The 23,645-nt window shown below is 34.9% G+C and overlaps 1 protein-coding gene across 1 annotated transcript in view; it reads left to right on the top strand.

Moving 5' to 3' along the window:
• The window catches only part of LOC129221627 (angiotensin-converting enzyme-like), a 48,475-nt gene that overhangs the window by 9,259 nt on the left and 15,571 nt on the right, over window positions 1–23,645 (top strand). The window contains exons 4-10 of the mRNA XM_054856151.1: window positions 111–204; window positions 2,401–2,544; window positions 4,384–4,575; window positions 7,240–7,337; window positions 11,751–11,920; window positions 22,286–22,410; window positions 22,555–22,653. Coding sequence (XP_054712126.1) covers window positions 111–204; window positions 2,401–2,544; window positions 4,384–4,575; window positions 7,240–7,337; window positions 11,751–11,920; window positions 22,286–22,410; window positions 22,555–22,653 — 922 coding nt within the window. The remainder of the gene's footprint in view (window positions 1–110; window positions 205–2,400; window positions 2,545–4,383; window positions 4,576–7,239; window positions 7,338–11,750; window positions 11,921–22,285; window positions 22,411–22,554; window positions 22,654–23,645) is intronic.

Genomic DNA, 23,645 nt, shown 5'->3' with positions numbered 1-23,645 from the left:
GCTTTTAATGAAATTAATTTATTTACCTTTTGCGCTAACAAGTAATGCTCGCTTGTGAAACTTTCGTCTGTGTCTGCATTCGGAGAATGAGTTGCCTTTTCTCATTGCAGCTAAACAAGCTAATTGCCGACATGCAGGATATCTACAGCACGGCTAAAGTATGCGCCTTCGAGTCCACGGACTGCAGCTTATCTTTAGATCCAGGTAACACACCACGCTTTCCTGTCTCGGAACCCTCTCTCGCTTGTTAAAAGAGCTCAGTGCTTAGCCATTTTTACTATCCCTTCTCTAACACATTTGCAATCATAATTGTTTCTCTCAATTCTTACAAGTAGGGTGGAGTGAAAAATGTGAAGTTGAAAAATCCGGAACAGACGGGTGCAGAAAAGTTTTGCACTCATACCAAGAAGAAAACATAAAATTTTTGACTTCATATCAGATAATTTTTTCTGCCTCCGAATACTAGAATCCAAGATTTTGGAGTGAAAAAAAGTGACTTTTTGCTAAGTATTTTTTAAAAAACACTCCCAAGCTTCTGCTCCTGTTCTCTGGTGCTCACCATTCGCCGCAGATTTTTTGAGATCGCGAAGATTTAAATCCACTGTTATTACGAATCAGATTAAAATACACGCTACGATTAGTACAAAATGAAAATCCCGAGATCACCCAAAGAAAAAACATGATTAAAATAGGCAAAACAAAATTTTTAAAAAACGCTTCGAACAGCACCCCTCTCCAGGGTTCCCAATTAACTTGTGCAGCACTTCACAGCTATAGGTACTAAGAGGCTCTCTAGCAATGCGAAACTGCCGTATGTAATGATCGAAAAGTCATTTTCAAATGCTTGGTCGTCCGGTATCATTTTGTTCTTTAACTCCATGCTCGAATTGAATTTAGTCTAAGATGTTCGCTAAAGCAAAATCCGTTAAATCTCTTGTTCTAGTTAATGTAGAAAGTTGGAACAAACTTCAAATTATGCAGGAAAAAAACTCTTTTCAATGACATAGAATGTTAAGGGATGTAAGAAATATTCCCTCGCCCTTATAGGCAATTTATGTTAAATTTTAGCTTTAAAAACGACCTACCAAAAGTCTAATTTGAAATTTAAAATTAAAATCGCTTCAAGGTGCAAACCCTTGGAGTAAAAAGTAATTTTAATCGAAATTTCAAGGTTGTAAATGCTAAGTAGCTCCCTTGGACGTGGGACAGCAGCAGACAGTTTCACAATTTCTCTGACGTTACTTTTCGTAATACATAGAGGTAAAAAGAGCTGGTTGCATAAGGCTTCGGCAATTGTACCGCCAAAAAGATATGCAATATTTGACAGAACGGACAATATGCCTCGACAATCGGACACAAAAGACTTTCATTTTTAACTCCAGCAGGGTCCCCCGTACCTACGACTGTTTGTGGTTCAACCAGTTCAAAGGGACAATGAAGACAGCTCTGATTTTGACAGACCAGAAGCAGAGCAATCTGAATCTCTGGTCCAGCACCTTCAGAGGTGGACACAAAAAACTGCCACCACGAGGGTCTCAAGGTTATTTATATAAACTTTCGACTGTTCAGGGCTGATGAGTGAAAAAAGGTTGAGAAATAGTGATCATAAAACTTATTTATATTTCTGACAGTTAAGAGCATTAACTTTAAGGAACAAGTAATTGTTTACCGATAAATGCGACATTTATACTGTGTTCTACAATGGAATAAAAACAATAAACAAAAATTCACTTTTTCTCAAACGCATTGAATTTTCTTTCACTTATCAAGAAATCAATTTTTTTATTACGAAACAATGACACACATTAAGTTTATTTAAACCTATTTATCTGCATTTTATTTCCTTACTTTCTTCTCTTTTCTTTGTAAATCTTTGTTTTTGGAAAAAATGGTTAACAGGGATGGGTATGTATACTGCCGGGGCAGGTAAACAGCAGCGTCTACAGGAATGAATTTTAGAGATATTTGATTTCCCACAAACATCAGTTAAATATTGAAATTATAGTTAAGACAGTTCTATATGATAATATCGAAGCATTTTTTGGGTAGTAGGTTGATTACAACTGCTAATTATCACTGATAAAAAAATGCTTTTCTTCTAGCAGCAGCCAAATAGCATGTTTGTATCATAAAACTGAAGTAATGTACTCGTAGATTTCAGAAATACAAAAAAATTAAAAAGCAAAAAAAAATTGAAAAATCAAAAATTTTACAGATACTACTGTTTACCTTCACAGAGCAGTACATACTGAGCATGATGTTGATCATTCATTTTTTATGGTCCTAAAACAAAATTGTACAAAATTTTTTTTAAGAAAAGCGTAAGGTTGAAATGAGTCTTTTTTTGAGTATTGAAAACGACAAGCAACTGAAAGGGCGCGTGTCTTATTCTCCCCGTAGATCTAACGGAGCTGCTGCGCGGATCCCGGAACTTCGACGAATTGAAGCACGTGTGGTCGCAGTGGAGGGATAAGACGGGAAAGAAAATGAAAGGGCACTTTCTCAAGTACGTGCAGCTGACCAACGAAGCGGCCAGGCTCAACGGTATGTCCGTGAAAAGCCACACTAAAACACGTTCATGGTAAAAAAAAATAATAATAATTTGAATTTTGACATCTTGAATTCAAATTAATTTTTTTCGCAATCACGAGTGCGTGTGTGTATGTAGGCGTGGGAGGTATGTATGTTTGTGTGTAGGGGTATGTATATGTGTGTGTAGGCATATGTGTTTGTGTGTGTGTATGTGTAGGTGTCTGTATGTATGCGTGTGTGTATGTTTTTGTGCGTGTATGTGTATGTGTCTGTATGCGTGTGTGTATGTTTTTGTGTGTGTATGTGTAGGTGTCTGTATGTATGCATATATGTATGTGTTTGTGTGTGTGTATGTGTTTGTGTATGTGTTTGTATTGATACACCTTATAATACAGACAAAATGACCATTTATAACTAACTTAACTGAGGACTATAAATAATTTAAAACTACTACGTCGCTTTACTGACGACGTGGTACTTTTTAGCACTACATAGGTATACATTTGTGGCATAGGTATACATACATATAGGTATACATTTGTGACAGGAAAAATCTACTTATATACTAATAATTCAGGCAAATAAATAAGAAATGGTGTGTAGCATAGTGCGCAGAAGCTTTAAGCCCTTCTCAAAAAAAAAAAAAAAACCGGAAAATGGATCATTACTTTTAAACTGCGATAAAATAGAAGTTTCAGGCTAACATTTAAGAAAAATAGCATTATGCAAACATACGTTTGAAAAATTAAAACTTAAAATAATTATTAAATAAAAACAAAAAACACGACTGCGTAAAAACCAAAAAAAAACTAAATCGATACGCACATAACAGACTTCATAAATTCAGAAGCAGAAAAGAAGGTTCAACAGTCGGGACTCATTCTTTTCTGACCAGTCAAGGAACCCCGTAAAATTTGAATGGGTCCCGACCGTTGATCCATTTTTTCTGCTTCTGAATTTATGATTTGTCTTATGTGTGTATCGAAAATAAAATTATTTCAATGGAGTAGTTATTCAGTAGTGCTTAAAAACATTCTAAACTACTGGGTTTATATATTTTTCTTTTCATTTTTTTTTCGCAGTCGGGGTTTTTTCATTTTTTTTTTAATAATTATTTTTTATTTTAGTTCATTTTCATTGACTTAGTCGTTATGATCATAAGACGACAAATTTCGCAATCTTGTCACTTTATTGAGAATGTTTATATCGTGAGGATTATTAAGTAACTTGTGGTGGTCTAAACTACTGACGCGAACTTCAGTCAACCACAGCTATATTAACAGCGCAGAAAAGTCGTCAGTCAAATCTTTCTCCCAAAACTAAAAAAGCTCGCCGAAAGAGTACACGTCACGAAACTCAGTCTCCTGAATCACGACAAAAACAAATGCAACATATTAGAGATGAAAATTGAATTAGTAAATTTAGTAAACAAAAAATTCAGGCAGTGAAAACGCTACCGGCATTTGTCGCACGCTGTGTAACACGCAGGTAGCGTGCGACACAATCCCGAACTGACAATATGGCGACTGGTTGTTGATAAGGTAAATTTTGATTACTGTCATGTGTTTAGTGACACTCCCAAGGTTATAACAAATCGATTGACATAAGATCTATCAAAATCGGCCAATGGGTTTAGCCTGTACAACGCCGCATAGGAACGAACATGCATACATAGACTCAAACACATTACCACCTTTGCATCGCGCACGCGCAGTCGGGTAAAAAGTTGGAATTGACGATTTACTTTTCGGAAAGAACCGATCTATATAATTTAAAAATTGTGCCTTTTGTTTTTTGTGATCTATTTGGTAACCTTGATGAGATTTGAGTGAGGTGTGCATTTCCCGACAGGTTTCTCGGACGCCGGGGACCTGTGGCGGGAAGTTTACGAGAGCGAAACGTTCGTTCGAGATGTAGAGGCACTATGGAAAACCATGGAACCCCTCTACCAACAACTGCATGCTTACGTGCGCAGGAAGCTCATCCAGCAGTATCCGGGACGCGGCATCAGGGCAGACGGACCCATACCCGCCCACTTACTTGGTACGGTTTGGCTCATTCATTCCTCATCACAAGTAACAATTTATAACTGTTACAAATTATGTAAATAGTTGTAATTGTTATACTTTTATGTGCTTCATTTATTTTGATCTTGCTAAATTAAATGCTTATTGCATTAATTTTTTTCAAAAATAAGAGCAGTTCTTGAAATTTTACCTGTATATGGGTCAATTTCTAGAAAATGTAACTTTTGAACGCAAATATTTTTCAATTTAGAAACCTTTTGTTTTCCTTTTTTTTTTCATTCTTACATGAAAGAGTTACCTACTAGAAGTAACCATAAACGATGACCCAGCTAAGTTCCAATTATTTTACTCATAAATAAAATAAAAAAATAAAAAATGCCTTGTTCACGGAAATAATGATAATAATAAAAAAAAGCTTTTAGTGTTTAAAAATCGAGGCCAATTTACTATCAAAGTAGTAACATTGTTCATAGTGCAAACAATCGGCTATTTTAATGATTAGTAGGAATATAATATTAAGCTCTCTTAATTAAAGTACGGCTCAACTAGTAGTTTCAAACGTATGTTAAAAATAGTATTTAGTAAATTTGAGGATATATTGGCAATTCGTAATTTTGATAGAATGCCAGTTATTGATGTATTTCCCCTCCATCAGTTATTTTCACCTCAGAAGACATCGATAAGATCTGTCACGGAGGTGAGGATCTTTCCATTATTATAGGCCTAATACAGTGGTCGGACTTTTTTTTTTTTTGTAGCAAACTACAACTACAACTACTTTAATATAAATGTAGTTTACTACAACTACTTTTTTTTTAAATGTAGCAACTACAAACTACTTTTAAAGTTTACTAAGAGTTTTTGTTGCACAAATGTCAAGTTTTTTGTGTCAGTAATAGTTTTCAATGGAGATTATATCTCTAAATATAAGTTATGGGACCTGGGGCCCGTATAAAAAGTTAAACTTTTTATTTTTTGACTCCTTTTTATTTTCACTTCAAACTTTCAATATCTTAACCCTGCATCTGATTTTGAACATTTTTGCAATTGGAAGTATACATCTAGAACTAACTGTTGCGAAAATTAAGGTCTTGCAGGTTAAAACGGAACACCCTGTATAAAGATGATGAGCTAAGATGCAAAGAACGTCTGTGCCATCAGAATCTGCTTACATGTGACTTTCCTTTTGATTATTCGCAAATCATTACGTGCCATAATCACGTCAGCTTCTCCATGAGAAATGGGAGTATGCTTACAGTCCAACCCTAATTTCAATTGAAAACAGTATGAACCAGTAACAGTTATACATTGGCCTGGAGAAACACTCATTAAACTCTGCCTGCTCACAACCAATCTTAATTACTTGCATCTTATTTGCTGATACTTTCAGTCTGATATCTCTTTTGGCAAAGTGATGCTTCTCGTTCAGTTGAAAATCACGACAGAAACATCTTTCTCGTATGGTTTGATGCTAAAGTTATGGTATCTGCCAAACACAAAGTGTGCCCATGGAATACTTTGTGTGTGTTGCTTAATGTGGTTTTCTACATCATCAATATAATCACTCACCACTGCTGGTGTTGCGGAGTGACTTCTGTGTGACTCCTACCGCCTACCCGTAACCTACTTTCAGACTTCAATTCAAATTTATTTGGATCTCTCATATTTCCATCATCATCAAAACAAATAAAGCAGTAGGATGAGGAGCCAGTTGATGATTAAATAATTTCTGTAAAGGGACTGTTTCCTTTGATGATGCCATTAATTCGTTTATTCTAGCATATATAAATCTTGTATCCAGCAAATGATTTGACTCGCCGATTTTAATCTTCTTTTAGTGAATGTAGTCATTGTTTCAACCGTATTTTTCACTTTCTGGTTTAATCCTTGAGGTCAGTTTCTCATATGCTATGCTGTGGCTTGATAATAAGAATCTTCTTCATTTAAAACTATATCATTTATAATTATACCAAAGTAAATGTTAACCACTCCCTTCGTTGGGTGTGTGGTCGGGGCTATTTAATGTGTCAATGCAAGCGGAAAGTGCTTCACAAATTTTTTCTCATTCGAGTCTGACACTCTTTGAAACACGAAGTATGACGCTCTTTGACATCACAAGTGACTGCGTTTTGTACTTCATCGTTCTTTTTTTATTCCAAATAATTTCTCAATTCACCAAATATTCCAAGTACTAATAGTGCCCAAGTAGCAGCTGTTGTTTTATTTTGTTATTGTTTTGCTAATAATACCTGAAGGACCATAACTATAGCCTTTTATCTTATACATTTTAAGCCTTTTTCACTCCTTAGAGTTTATTGCTAAGCTAAATCAAAACTTTTATGCTCCCTATGCAATTAATGTTTAACTTTAGTAAAAATTCTATTCTCATGCCGATTATAGTTTAAAAAAATTAATACCTGAAATTCAACCTTACACTTTTTTCGGCTGACATCGAAATTTTACAATTTTTATAAAAAACGCTCAAGATTTAACGTCTGGCACTCAACGGATTCGAAATCAGCAAGTCAAAATCGTACAGAAACCACCAAAAAATCTTATATATATATATATATATATATATATATATACAAAAAAGATGTATCGTGACATTTCAATAGACACTAGCCTGGGCTGAAATGTTTCGGGAAGCTTGTGTTGTATTGAAATATTGCTCTTCCAGGCAATATGTGGGCCCAGTCTTGGGGTAATATATTTGACTTGGTGAAACCATACCCGGACAAAGAATTCATTGACGTAACCGACATGATGCAGGAAAAGGTAAGCGTTCAAGTCCTTCTTTCGTCTATTTCTGATTTTATAGCATCAAGTGTTCGGTACTTCCACGGGAAGTAACTGTGCCTTCCTAAAAAAATTTCCTTTTTCGGTAAATTTTGTCTGACGATTGGGCCAATTTGGGGACATAATTGCAATTTTAAAATACCCGAATGTCTCTTTTCATATGTTCTTATGTGTGCATACCCGTATTTTATCGTTTGACAAAACTTGAAGTTCTATTCAGCAAATTGAGAATTTCTGCCCCCCCCCCTCCCCAAATTTAAGTTCAGGACGCCCCTGAAAGGAACTCACTATGTGCAACTGGTCAAGGTTTCAAAAAATATGAAGGGGTCTTTTCTGGAAACAAACAAAAATAAATAAATTATTACAATGACATGCCTTCATTAAAAACTATGACTTTCTGTATGATATTAAGGCTACAGTAAACTCTAAAAATGCTGAAAATTGAGCAAAAAATCCTTTATTATTTTTTTTTTAATTCTATATCATCTGCTGTATCCAGGGCAACAAGATTTTTTTCCATTCTATGCATTATTTAATGAATTAAGTTTTGTTTTGTGTATCCGTGACTAGCCCCCCTCATTTTGCGGCACGTATAAATTCTGTTGTCACTATTTACATAAAAACAAACTTCAAATGTTTCATGCATCACAATATTTATCGGATTATAATGAAAGTTTAGAAAAACATTCGGATAATATCTAGTTATAGTTTCATTCATGAATTTCAGTAATGACGGTTATGTTAAGTTAGAAATTCAACTCTTTTATTGCTAAAGTCCCCGTATTTGCTGATAATTTCACATACATTTTCATAATTTCAGCCATTTTTTATAAACTGTCTCATAAAACATTACATGTAATGCATAAATTAATTTAATTATTCTTAATGATTAAAAAACAAGTGGAAATTCTAAGTTTGAAAAAAAAAAAAATATGCAGCAAAAAGTAATTTGAAATTTAAATTTTCGTTTTTTTTTTTTAATTTATAAAATAGTATTTATTTATTTATTTTTTACACCAACTTTTATTATTCTTTCAGATGCAATAAAAGTACAACCACACTAAATTTTAGGCATCTAGATCAATTATTGAAGAAAAAAAATGTGTCCATTGCAGCCTTATATAAGCTAGATTTTTGAATAACTAAGCGAAATAAGTGTGTGTACTCACATGAATCCACATGGCACTTTTCTATCCTAGTATGGTAAGCGTGGAGAATAGCACTTTAAAACTTAAAACAATTTACTTTTCTATTGGTGCCAGAAATCTGAAATAACAATAGCAAGAGTTAGCTTCCTTCCAGAAGGACATTAGCAAAAAGAGTTCAAACTTCGATAGAAAATATTTTGTGAACTGATCAGCCCGTAAATTTAACTGACTAATTAGAGTATAATTCTTTACTATAGTTGGGGTAAATCTAACCCGACAGCGTGCGTGATGCTGTGATTAGGATCCACGTAGCACAATGTTGCCAAGTTAAATTCACCCCAACTATAGTTTTCCAAGTGTCGCTCACATGCACCCACAACTAGCTGAACCAATACATGCAATACACCGAGAGCCCGGTTATCCCATCCATAGATTGCAGTTTCGTCCTTTTTATAGACTAATCACTCTGGAGTAGGGATTAACTGCACTAGAGCTAGATATCATTTCATCGAAACTGAGAGTGCCAACGAACTGGTAGATAAAGTAAATTTGTCTCACCAACAACAGTTCGCTGACATGGTGCAATTCAACTGGAAAATTGAAGGCAAAGCTTCGGCACAAAGCAGTAAGTTACTGCCCCGAAGCCAGGGCTAACCACGTACAATGTACCGACAGCTCTTTTGTCACATCCAGAGACTGCAGTCTCGTCACTATTTATGTGTAAAGTTGTTGAGATCTAGGAACGGACACTGGACATTGGACCCAGTCCACTATCGCTCTTGCAGCACCCGCAGTAGAGGTTCACAATTCTGGAGCACTTTCAACTTAATCTCATCCAATTTTTCCGGTTTAAGTTCTTAGAATTTTACGAGAAAACGATGAAAAATCAAAAAATTACCTCGTGGTTACCACCTAAATCACAACGTTGGTACCAGCGGTTAATTGGCTTTATTACTGAGCTCCTGTTAGATGATTGATGAAAGACAAGTTGTTTAGAGGAAAGATGAAAAATTATGCTATGCGAAACAGCATCCTAGGATTAGAGAAATATCCTTTTAATTTCTTCTAAGGCGCTACATAGGCTCTTGCACGAGTGTTGGGTTTGCAAAACTAGGGAAAGTCCTTAGTTGCCAGTCGCCGTTCTATCTATTTCATTAGGAGTATTTAAGATATTTCCCTTTTAATAATGTTTCCGCTACTTTAATGGTTTTTTTTTTTTTTTTTTTTTTGGAAGGGATGGGGGAAGGATTTTTAGTAGCGATTAGATTTTATATTTATTACTAGAAAATCGTCCGTCAAGTTAATGACGGGTGAAAATTGCTTCTACATTTGAACGAAGCAATTGCCTGTTTGATGATATTTTGAAATTTGAAATTTTAACCCTCGCTCCAGTCGTCTCATTCCAGACTCTAAATTCCAGTGGATAGCATTCATGTTGACCACTTTTTCGTTTCCTCATTCCCTTAAATGACACAATCTTACCAGTAAAGCAGTTAAGTTACCGGATCGAATTCAGCCTTGTCACAATAAAGCCTTTCCCTACATGTTAAAAATTACCAAAACATATTATTAATCATCAATTACCATTAATAATCATGCAGTAGCGCGGGTTTCATTGTTGAAACCCGCGGGTTACTCGATCGTTGGCTATTATTTATATGAAGATATTTGACATTTTTATAAAAAAAGTGAAAATTTGAAAATTTGAAAAATTGGCAACGAATGGTTAAAAAAAATACTTAAAGTTCAACCGAGATGTGTGAAGGAAGCTTCAGAACTTTAAATTGTTCCTATTTTACTTCCTTTCACATAGTAAATGAAAAATTGTATTCGCAAAAAAAATTTTCTCTCAAAATTGGCCTTCATTCCCATTTTGCTCACCCACGAATGAATGTTGTTTTTATTTTTTTTTCCGACCCGAACACACGTGCAGATATACCTAAGAACGTATGGACGCCCGAAACATTCATTTTGACAATCCCGGAGTTAATTACAACGAGTTTTCTCGTGACGTACGTATGCATGTCGTACGATATGCATGTGCGTATGTATCGGTGTATCTCGCATAATTCCAAAATAGTATCCCGTAAAATTTGAAATTCGGTACGTAGACTCCTAGTGGGGTTTAGTTGAGCACCTCCCTTTTTGGTTGCATTCGAATGTTCCAAAAGGGGTCTTTTACAATTTTTTTGTGGGGGGGGGGATCATTGTTAATTTCGATGCAAACTCAAGTGGTGTCATAATTTGGTGGAAACTTGGCGAAGTATCGCCAGGTTTTTTGGTCGCCAAGTTTTGTCGGCAAATTGGCGACAAATTTGGCAGTTTTTTCTCTATTTTTTTTATCTGGTTTTAAATCGGCCGCTATTGGCTTTATTTAGAGAGTTATTGGCATTGAAATTGCCAATAACTCTCTATTGGTAATATTTACAGTGTTTCCTTGCTTACTCCAAGGCACTATTACCAATAAATTGGCGTAAAAAGAAGTCATGTGATGCACACATCAGCTCGTTTACTTTTTTTCCTAGCCAATACCGAAACTGCTCATGTGGATTTCGCACAACTAATACATCACCACCACAAGTCAAAATTTTCGATTTAGAGTTCAATTCATATCCTAGTGCATTTTTATTAGTTCTACTAAAATGCAAGACAGCCACAAACGAAAAATATATTTAACCTTATCTTTGAGGTTTTACAGTGTCACAGCAAGTCAAAAATTGTCGATTTTGAGTTACATACTTTATCCTGGTGCATTTTTATTAGATCTATTAAAATGCAAGACGATCACAAACGAAAAGGAATTTTTAAAATTATTTTTGAGATGTGTCAGAGTGTTATAGAATTTAAGCTAAGGCACATTACATTTAAGTTGATTTTTCTCGAAAAGTAGTTTATGCAGATGTGGCAGTATTGTACTAGGGGTAAGAATTATGAGTCTATAGTTGGGACAAACCTATCCTGGCAGCCCTTATCACAGCATTGCGACGTAGCCAGGTAAGGTTTGCTCCAAATATAGAACGATGCCAATACATCACAGTGCGCTCGGTTTAAAGCACATAACATAGCTGATATATATAAAATACGGGTAAACTTTGAGAGCATATACCCATGCGGAATAAGGAATACAACCACTATACTCAGTTTCATTCGAATCGGTTTCCCCCGAGGTTCTTTCCTTTATCAGTGTGAATTGTGCGTCGTGTCATAAGATGAACAATTCGGTGAACAATTTTTTTTTTGCCAGAAAATGACCCCGTTGGACATGTTCAAGCTGTCAGAGGACTTCTTCATTTCGCTCGGTCTTCTGCCCATGACGCCCGAGTTCTGGAACCGGTCAGTCATCGAGAAACCCAAGGGCAGGGAAATGGTGTGCCATGCCTCCGCCTGGAACTTCTTCGACCGCAAAGACTTCAGGTGACATTTTTCTCATATCTTTCTTATAACTTGGAGGAAGAAATTCCTCACAAGTTTTGAATTTTTCATACGAATTTTATGGTCTGATTTCTTGCAAAAAGCCTTTTAGATAAATCATGTCTCTAATTTCTAAGTCAGACTTTCTGTGATGAACATATACAGACTAAAAATGGCAAAACTAAAAAGTCTTTTTTTTTTATTTTTTAAAGCGCTTTTATTATACTTGGCCTGATTGTAACAGAAAAATCTGAGATCTGCTTTGGCTTGTATCTCAGCAACCAGGTCACTTACAGACTTCGGGATTTCACTAAATAATTTGCTTAATCTTAAGGTACGATTTCACGCTGAAAAATTGAAATTCTAAAATAAAGTTATTATTTCGGTTAGATGGAAAACAGCAAATTTCATGTAATTTCTACATTAAATATAAAACCCATTGTTACAAATTTTGTTACCTTACAACAGCAATATTAAAAGTAATCATAATAAAAATTTTGAAATCAAGGCTTCTCTGGAGCAAGCATGAAATTTATCCATTATCATTGCTTTCTTAGGATTTTTATCGTCATTTATGCCAATAATCGAAAACGGGGCTAACCAGGAAACATCACGATCAAGGAAATTCAAAAAAATTCCAAATTGGTGGCATTCGAAAGAGCATTGGAAAACATGTTTATGGCACTGAAACTACGTGCCCTCGTGACCACGTTATCGAAATATGATGTCTTAAAAATTGCCGAAATTTTTAGTAAAGTCGCCAAATTTAGCGAGTTTTGTTCCGAAATGGAAGGTACGCGCGCGAATTCAACATCTGCATCTGACAAGACATTTCACTTCCATATTTGGTCACTGTTCTGGGATATTAACGTGCAACTGTATAGGGGGAAAACGCCACAGCCCGAAATATTTGTTTTATTTTATTGTAAAAAACAATGGAATTTTTTGTTATTCTTAAGACTGTCTGTTAAAAAACTGATGTTTAAAACTTTTATGCTTCTGCGGGTGAAATATTTCCACTGAAAGAGTTTATTCGATGATGAAACTGTTTTGAAAAAAAATATGATAACCGTAGAGAAACGGTAAACACACTTTAAAGTCTTTTTTTTTTTTTTTTTTTTTGAAAAGTCGTAAATCTGAAATCTTCAACAGTATCTAAATACGAAGAAAACAACATTTTTAAAGATTTCAAACCATGTTCTCAAATTAAAAAAAAAAAAACGATTTCTGTCAGTTATTTCCAGTGTGTTTTTCGTTATGTGTATCGTTTTCAAGTTATGTGTAAATCCTCTAACAAGTCAAATAAAAAAAAAAAACTGTATTGATTTTTATTTTGCTCGTATTTGAATTCCCTTTTAATGTGAAACATAGTTGGTAAAAGTGACTTCAGTATTTTTAAAAATGACTAAATAACATGCAATATGATGTGCAGTTACGTTATAGCGACTTTCAGTTGCAGTGACAGACTTTTTCGAACAACAGGGGTTGTTGTAATGAACGTCGACTATAAAATTTTTGATAAGAATCTGTTATGAAATAATTTCCGACATCGTTAGTTTTGCTGTGCAAATTTTTGACATTTACTATCCGTTGTTTTCTTTTTTTTAATTATTATTTTTTTTCGATTTTAAATTAAACATTTTCGCTAGCAGTGGTCAGACAATAAAACTTCATGAATGATAATAACTTTTGAAAAAATAAATAAGAGCTGGGATACTACAATCCATGATCATGTTCTTTCAACATCAAAAACTATCCATTTTATTTTCAATATATAAGCTTTAATAAGCATGTTTTTTTTTTACTTATTCATATTAATTCTCGTACATAATTATTAATTACTTACAGCACATTTCATTACAAGAGTACAAACTTAAATTAGTTAAGTAAAACACACTTGAAATGCACTTAAATTTTGAAATGCATTATTATCACGATTGCAAAGTTAAATCCTACGTTCAATTTCGTTATAAAGTTGTAGCTCCTCTGGATAAAGCTCACTAGTTTCCATTTCACAGGCTTCATAGTTACTTTTTAATTTTACCCACACAAGTAAAGGGTTAATTCGAAAACATCGTTTACGCGCTTTGCAGATGACCAGAAATGGAAATGAGAGTCTTGCTAGACGCAGGCGATGAAATCACGTGGTATTTTCCATTTCTTGCCAAGTCTTTAAATTTGGCGAACTTTCGTAAGATTTCGACAGACTTTGACCCCCCATATCTCAAAAAACAAAAGGACGAGGGGCACCCAATATTTGGGTCAAATTTTTTTCTAAAGATACTCTTTCGAATGCGACCATTTTTTAACTTTTTTTCATGATTACTGAACTCGTGATGTTTCCTGGTAAGTAAAAGTATTAGGATCTTTATTGCGAGTTACTTGTATGCTGTGAAGTATGAATTAGTTTCGCAAACCTTTAATAATTAAATGGTAATAATTAAATTAGCACACAAACAAATCCTAGAGGGGAGCAAGGATCAATTTTTAGTGCCAAATGCTTTAGTTTCAGACAAGTGTATGGGGGGTTTTTTTGTTTCTGTGATGGTAACATATTTCTATTTCTGAAATACATTTACACTAAAAAGAATAAAATAACAGAATTTTTCTAAAAAAAACTAAGCACTTTTCATAATGCACTCAAAATACAAAGTACCTTTTCTGAGTCAGAAGGACAATGTTTAAGTATTCCTGTAGTTTTCAATTATTCTAAGAAAATGACTCCACAAACGAGGAAAAGTGCGGCTCATGTCATTTCAAACCAAACTTTCCCAGAAAAATATGCATGTTTCAACCAGGGGCGGATGGGACCGGCGGGCATCCGGGCATTTGCCCGATGGGCCGCCTCTGTTTGGGCCGCATTGAATTTTACAACTGAGCAGTATAAAAAGAAAAAAGAAACATCATTTTTCTTTTCCTTTTTTCTTCCCTTTAAAAAAAAAAAACTACTTAATTATCTGGCAATATCATAATAATTCGGTACATTTCTCAACAAGTTACAAGAAAATCATTACAAAAAAAAAAAAAAAGTTGCAGATTGATTTGTGACCTGAAATTTCCGAAAATGTTGAGCTGCCGTTACAGAAAATTGTGAGCTGACAATACATTCCAAAACTTATAACTTATTTAAATAAAAAAAAAAAAACTTTTAAAATATATACAAAAATAGTTTGCGTTTTGTATGCATATTTGAAGAGTTTTCACGGGGGGGGGGGGGGCAAGCGTCGTCATAGTTTCAGATAATTTTCCACCGTCTTCGAAAAAAATTTTCTTGAGTCCACTATCATCTTTGAGTAACGATTACAAAATTAGGAAAGAAAAAGAAAATAAAAAAGACACACACACACACACACAGCCAAACTCATGTTAAGAGCAATAAGATGTTTTTCTGCGTGTCAGTGAATTCATCAGCCGATAAGATTTTTTTTTTCCATAATTGCCCAGGGCCGTCGCCAGGGGAGGCTGCCACTTTTACTTTAGTGAAGAAGGAAAAAGAAAGAAAGAAAACAACTTATATACAAAACGTATTTTTTCATCAAAATTTTGAATGAAAAATGCAGCCTTTGAATATGAAGCAGTTAAACCTTTGAATATTATTCAGGAAAATCCACGTTAGTTCAGCATAATTTACCTAACTGAAGACCAGTGAAATGCTTCAGACATTTTTTTTTTTTTAACGAAACTAAGTATTCAGTACATAATACCATGACAAATTTCAACTTAATACAAGAAATGAATAGATAAATAATCAAGACAATTTCATAGGAGTCACCGAAGCTTGTTTTCAATAGAAAAAAAATTGAAATGCAGTAATGGGGATATTCAAAATATTGTAATGAATAGTCACACCAGTAGTTCTAAGTGTTTGAATATACAAAACGAAAGTAAACCCAAACTGTATCAAGAGATTAAGGAATGATATTTAAAATGAATTTAAGATGTGAAAGCAAGGGAGGGTGGTCCTCGAACCTTATTCCTTCAATTTACACCACCAAGGATGATACCTAAAAACGCGTTTCAAAATTTTTCGTTTTGAAAGTGCCGGGGAAGAGTTTCCAAATCGGAAACTCCGTCCCTTTTCCTATTGTGTACCCTCATCAAAGATGACCTAAAATTCGAAAAGATGACCTAAAAATTTAGAACTTCAAATTCCAAAAAAAAAAAAAAAAAAAATCCAGGAGAGTGAATCCTTGGGGGAGCAGGATCACCCAAATCCTGCACAAATGTCCTCTACCCTATCCTGAAAGATCATATAAAATTTTGTTTTTATGACTTCCATTTAGAAAATTTTCAGCGGTCCCCAAATTTCTTCTCCTCCTTATATTACAAAAAGGTAATCTGAAATTTCGTTTTTAGAGCTTCAATTCCGAAAAGATTTCGGGAAAGAGTCCCCGAACCATTAATAACATGATCAGCGAATTATGATCTACAGCTGCATTTTAGAATTGAAATTTCGAAAAATTATCAAGGGAACCCGAACGGATTTACCCACTAACATTACCAAAAAAAGTCTAAAAACTGCATTTTAAAGGCTAACTTCGGAAAGTTTTTGTTGGAATGTCCCCTAAAACGCTCGCCAGCATCATTAAAAGGTCTTGCTTCGTTTTATGGGCTTCAATTTCAAAAGTTTTCATGAGGGAGATCTTCCTTACGTCATTGAAAGTCGACTAAAATACCGCTTTTTAAACCTTAATTTTGAAAAATTGTCAGTTTCCTTTACGTTATCAAAGAAGATTTACAATCCCATTTTTTAGATTTCAACTTCGAAAAAGTCCTGTGAGTTAGCTCCCCCGAATCTCTTCAATCAGATAACATTACCCTAAGATAATTTAGAATGCATTTTTAAAACAACAAATTCCCGGGTTGGGTGTGCACCTCATTAACATTGCTTAAACCTACGTTTTCGGAGTTAAATTTTTCAAGAATTTCCAACGACAGCTAGCCTATCCTTAGCAGAATTGGTGATTTAACAATGTGGTTTTTTAAATTTCAATTTCAAAAAATAGTCGGAAAAGCCCTTCCTCCCCCTGTAAATTTATGCAAAAACCATTTAGAAGGCATAAAGATTATTAATATCAGAAAAAATCCGGACATCGGGCCCGGAATCTCCCCTTAATATCATCAAATACCGTATAAAGCTGCGACTTTAGAGCTACAATTTCGAAAAATTGTCCGGGAGAGAACCTGAACCTCTTTTCTCTCCTAGCCCCCCAACATTACCAAAGATCGCTTCAAGTGTAATTTTGACACTACAAAACTTGGAACTATTTCCGGAGAGAAACACCAGGAAAAAATATTATACTTATGATTAAGTTCAAATTGTCAATACTAAGGTAATTGCTTGCTCATAAACCAGAGAAGCTGAACATATACTCTATCTCTGTATTTCAGATAGTACAACTCAAATAATTGAACGACCGCCCATTTTATACACGGGAAGTGTTAAAAACGTTTGAAGGTACTTTTTACCTTCAATTCTACTTTTTACCTGAATTAATCGGAATAAATTTGTTTTCTTCAAAGAATTCAATTTCAAAAACATTCCCCTCCCATAAAGAGCGTCAAATATCGTCTAAATTTGCGCTTTGGGAACTTCAATGGCGAAATTTTGCTCGAAAGAATTCCTGAACGACTTCTTCTTCCTAGTGTTTCCAAAGATAGCATACACATGCGTTTTTGAAGTCTTAAATGCGAAAATTTTCGTGACGAATTCTTCAAATCCCCCTTGTGCAAACATCGCCCAAAATCTCATAAAATTAGTCTAACAATGCGTTTTTAGAGCTATAATTTCGAAAATTTTCATGGGGTGTGCCCCCGGACCCCCCCCCCCCCTAACTGTACGAATATTACACATTTTTACTCAGCAGGTCTTCGCATTACTAATTATTTTTCTCAATATTCGTAAACGCTATTTCTGCTAGTTTTAATCCTAAAATTCTAGTGATGGCTCCCAATTAAAAAAAGAAGCTGGATTCGCTCTCTCTTTTACATAAAAAAAAAATAGAAGGGGAGGGGAACCTTTCATCTAGGAACTCCAAAGGAGCAACTCTTAAGGGGCCGGCTCGCCGTAAATGCCAGGGCCGGTTCGTGCTGTCCCATCCGCCACTGGTTTCAACACTCAAAAATTTATGACAGAAAGTTAGATAATGATACGAAATATTTTACCTGACTTGAATTGCACTTTTGCTCGTTTGTGGAGTCATTTTTTTGGAATAATTGGAAACTACAAGCATACACTTAAACGTTGTCCTTTCTGACCCAGAAAAGTTATTTTGTCCTTTTGAGTGCATTATAAAGAGTGCTTACTATTTTTTAAAAAAATTCTGTTATTTTTATTTGTTGGTCGATTTTTTTCAGTTCATTTTTAATCTTTCTTATACTTTTTCCGCATGTTTACGTAAAAGGAGTGTTTTTTTTTTTTTTGGACATTTGTAGCATTTATTGCAGCATTGCAGTAATCTTCAGCACTTATCACTCTTATACAGTGGCTCCCAAAAGTCTTCGTACGCCTACGACTTTCAACGAAATAGGCCCCAATCCATTGGTTAGAATTAATATTTCGGAATAGGTATTTAATTATAAGATCTATGATCAACTTTTAACAAAACTACATGAAAAGTTTTTAAAAAATATTAAAACTTGATTTTTTAAAAATCAAAAACCAAAAAGTGCCGGTAATTTTATCTCACAAAAATCTTCGTACACTTTATAAAATGTCTATATATTATTGAATAATCTAACTTTTGATTAAGTTATTAATTAGTAGAATATCATACAGTATTCATAACACCTTTTAAGCGTCTGGGAATAGATTTCATTCTTTTTCTTCCTTTTTTTTGCGTAATTTCTGAGTAAGTGTTCAACCACACTTCGAGTCTTACTGCTTCTAGCTCTATTTTCATTTTAAAGCCCAATTTTCGTAATCTAGCCTCCAGATATCTCTAAATACGTTAAATTAAGTTAAAATCTGGAGATTGAGGGGGTATTTACTAAACTTAAGGAAAATCTTCGAGGCACTAGACGCAAACGTTGAAAACCGTGTGCTTCTTATCGTTATCTTGATAAAAAACAAAGTTGTTTCCAATAACCAAATTTTTGGATAAGAGTTCAAAATTGGTTTTTAAAATATTTAAAGGAACAGCATGATTCATTATTTCATCCAAAAATTACAAACTACCAATTCCTGATGCTGATATGCACCCTCACGCTAGAACACCTCCACCGTCCTGATAAACTGATCCAAATAAGTTCTTAAGATTAAGTTCCTAATTTTTTCTTCCATTTACAGTTATACAACAATTTAACCAAAAATGTTAAATTAATGTTTATCTGTAAGTAAGACATGATTCTAAACCGATTTTAGCTTAATTATCATTGGTTTTGCGACGAAAAGCGTAAGCTTTCTGTTTTACGCACGACCAAGAAAATTTCTGCGGGAAGAGGTCCCATTTATTCCAGCTAATCGGAGAACTTGACGAACAATTTTAGGTGAAAATTAAATGTAAAATGTTTCATTTAACTCTGCAGAAACTTTTACAGCACTCAAATGTGTATTTTTCATAATTTTTTTTAACTTTAAATCTCCGATCACGTTTCGTCAACTTTGCCGGTTGACCTTTTCTTACCTTGTTTTCGGTCCGTTTCCTTTCTTTAAATTATTTTATCAAGCACTTTACTATACAAACAAATAAATTAACTAATTTAGAGACATTTCAAACCAATTTACCACTACTGTGGGGAAAAAATTCAAATTTTGAATGGTGTTTGCTGTTTTTTACGAATACCAGCCTTTTTACAGTAATAAGCACAATATTAAGGAATAAATAAACAAAAAATTAAAGCCAAATGACTTATAAGGGTCAACACAATGCAAAAATATTAATAAAATGACATATGATAATTTTAATCATGAATTTCTTCGAAAATAGTTGAGTGTACGATGACTTTTGTGGCGTGTTATTTCTCCGTTTCTTCGTTTTCTGACCCATTTCGAAAAAAAGATCCGTCAATATTTTGAAAAAACCAATGGGTTGTATTTAGAATGACATAAGAATGATCTGAAAAAATATTGGACTTCATATTCGAATTCAGGTTTTGAGTTATTTTGGTTTTACTAAAAAATTTCAAAGTGTACGAACACTTTTGGGAGCCACTGTATATGATCTTTTTTCTCTCTCTCGTTCCTTCGATATTTTTGGTGCATTTTCGATCACTAGTTCCGATTTTACATAATGTTTTACGTTTTCGGCCGTTTTGGATCACATGGATTTTTCTTCGTCTTTGTCGCTCATAAAATTTGACACACATTTCGTTAAAATCATGTGTGTGCGCACTTCACTGCAATATTTAAAAAAAAAAAATAGTACTTTTTTTAAATTTTGTTATTGAGGGAAGTGTTCAAACAAATTCTAATTTTTTTTCCCTTAAAAAAGGGCCAGGAAATGGGATAACGGAACAGAAAGGGATATTGCGCACAGTCGATCAAATTTCGACTAAGATGACAAGAAATAACTTAAACACACATAATACACTATAACTTTAATGCTAATGAAAATATTACGACCAAACTTCAAAATTTCGACTAAGATGACAAGAAATAACTTAAACACACATAATACACTATAACTTTAATGCTAATGAAAATATTACGACCAAACTTCAAAATAAATATGAATACATTATTTTGTCTAATATATTTAGAAATTTTTAAAACGACTATTTTTAGGATTAATACAAAGTTTTGAACGTGTCACAAAATTTTCGGTTTTGAGTCGCAACTCACTTACTGATATTTTATCCCATCCCTTGCATGAGGATTTCTTTAGGGATACCAAAGCCTTAAGAAGTTTAGCACACAACCTTGCCTCCAAGATCTTCTTGCATTGTTAAATGGCGTCAACGACCCCAATCTAATGGTTTGTGGTGGGATATGTGCTTGTGGGAAAATATCACTTGTTTTTTGTTGATCATTGGATAAAATTAGTCAAGAAACATATCGCAAACGCATTTTGGAAATTGTTGTCTTACCTAGGTAGCAAAAGTTCTTTGGAAGCGATCGATGGACCTTCCAACGGGATTCCACACCTGCTCACAGAGCTAAATGCACTCAAGACTGGTGCAAGACACATTTTCCGGACTTCATTGGAGCTCAAGAATGGCCACCGTATTCCCCAGATTTGAATTTAATGGATTATTCTGTTCGATCCATCGTGGAGACAAGGGTGTGTGCTAAACCTCTTGAAACTTTGGCATCCCGAAAGAAATCCTTATGCAAACCATAATATAAAATATCTGTAAGTGAGTTGCGGTCCAGAGGTGATTTGTGACACGTTCAAAGCTCTGTTTTAATCCTAAAGGTAGCCACTTCGAAAATTCGTAAATATACTAGACGTAATCATGTATTCATATTTATTTTGAAGTTTGGTCGTAATATTTTCATTAGCATTAAACTTGTGGTGTATTATGTGTGTCCAAATTATTTCTTGTCACCCTGTATGATTCCGCAGAAGCCTCTTTCAAGATGTGTCTGCAAAACAACCTGTGCGATCGATTGCGATTCAGTTAAGAGCGCTCAAAGATTTCGGTCCCACTGAGTTGATTCCTGACTCATTCAAATATGAACGATGCATTGTTGTTTCTGGTTCATACTTGAGTAAAAGCAGATAGCATACAGTGACCTTGAACCGAAGAAGATAGAACACAGACAACGGCTCGGAGCTAGGTACGTAAGTACTACAACACACTTGATTAATATTGGATAATTCGTGTACGCACCAGTTCATGTAGGTAGTCTAAAACAGGTTTTAGTGTCCAGTATTGACAATGCTGACTACGAGTATCTGCTAATGTTGCAGAATAGTTAGCCCGCTGATGCTGGACAATCAAAGGTTACCCGATATCGGCAAAGGTTAAAACATTTCGTTTCCGCCATTGGACAAACCCCAGGGTACTGAATTTTGTGTTATTTCCCCATAGATGCATGATAAACACACCTTCTGACCTAGATTTTGCTATTACAGAGAAAAAATTGATTTTCCTCAAAAAAAAAAGGAGAAAAGGGAAAAGCTAGAAATTTTGACATTTCATGAAGGTACATCAAAACATCTCGTTTGCTCAAACCTCGAGACTGGACTGACGCTATAAGAATCACTAAAATCCGTGGTGTAAAATAGGCCATCATTTGTTATTGGTACGTATTTAAAATGCTGGTATAAATCTGGTCGGAGAATTTGCCACGACATGAGCAAGCATGTTCAGTTTGATTTTTACGTACACATGACATTCTAAATTTGTTCCCGCTCATATCCTTCAATTGTACGCAGTACTAGTTTTTCTGAATTGATAATTCCAATCTTAATATTCCACCAGAATAAAGATGTGCACCAAAGTCAACATGCAAGACCTGATCACCGTCCATCATGAAATGGGTCACGTGCAGTACTACCAACAATACGCTAAGCAGCCTGTGATGTTCCAGAGCGGAGCCAATCCAGGTGCGAGAATCATTGTTCTCTACAAAGTATGCTATTTTTCACCAAACGAAGCTGGTGACACATTGTACATAGCCTATTAAAAGTATCTTTACCTGAAATCTGCGGTCAAAAAGGACAGCGATAAGTTCTCGTTTTCTTTTGCAGGATTTCACGAAGCTGTTGGAGATGTCTTAGCCTTGTCTGTCTCAACATCCGACCACCTGAGGAAGATCGGACTCTTGGGGGATGTCCCTGATGATGACGGTGAGCTATTTGGCAAAAAAGAAAAAAAAAAGAGGCTCAATCGTATTTGGGCGATTCTCGAAAAAATGTCCCGTGCGTAACGCTAAATTTTTTATTTTTTCCAGCTAACCAAAACCTTCAAAAAATAATGCTCTTGAGGAATAATCCATGCTTTAATATACTATCAAACGATAACAGATAATCCCATATTTAATTAATGGTTACTTGAGAAAAATAAAAAACTTAGCGTTACGCACGGGACATTTTTTCAAGAATCGCCCATTTGTCTATCTGTATGTACATATTTTCATGCTATGTGAATGGTCACTTACAGGATGGATCAGAAAAGTCACCCCATTTTTGAAATAATACACCAGTTTCGAGAAATAGTTCTAAGATTAGACGTCAGAGAGTACTGCAATCTCAGACTGTCTAATAAATTGTGTAGGCAAGTGTGCTTAGTGAACAAAGGTCAAATCCCACTAAAATTGCTTCGGTATGCGCACCTTTCACAGTATAAACATGGCACTCCACCACATACTGGTAGAGTGCCACATACTGGTAATATTGCACAACAGATGGTAAAGTTTGAACTCAAACGGTTCATCCATCTCAGTCGTCATTTCAAAATGCGCTCTCGATAGCTCTGCTGAGAAAGCGAACCGAACAAAACCATTGTTATGTTATTTCATCTCTATTCGCTTAGCGCACTTTCATACACTATTTAGAGACTCTGCTCTGTGACTTCAGCACCTGCTGGAGTTTGGTTTTGGAACTATTTCCTTAAACCCGCGTGTAGCAAGTCCCAACTTGGTCGGTCCAACACATTACCTGTTCCATCTTTCTGTGCCTCTCACTTAAATGTGGGGGGGAGGGTCTTTCTGAAACACCCTCTTTATAGGGCCATGTACACTTTCGACCCCGGAAAAAAACCTGCTTTTCACCGCATTCCGGTTATTTGTGGGGTATGTGTGGATTTTTTCTCCTCCTGCTTGCTTCTGGGAGCAAAGCGA

This window comes from Uloborus diversus, chromosome 4 (assembly GCF_026930045.1).
Source record: "Uloborus diversus isolate 005 chromosome 4, Udiv.v.3.1, whole genome shotgun sequence".
In the NCBI taxonomy this organism is placed as follows: domain Eukaryota; kingdom Metazoa; phylum Arthropoda; class Arachnida; order Araneae; family Uloboridae; genus Uloborus; species Uloborus diversus.
The sequence above is the reverse complement of the archived record's forward strand: the minus strand, read 5'-3'. Positions and strand labels throughout refer to the sequence as shown.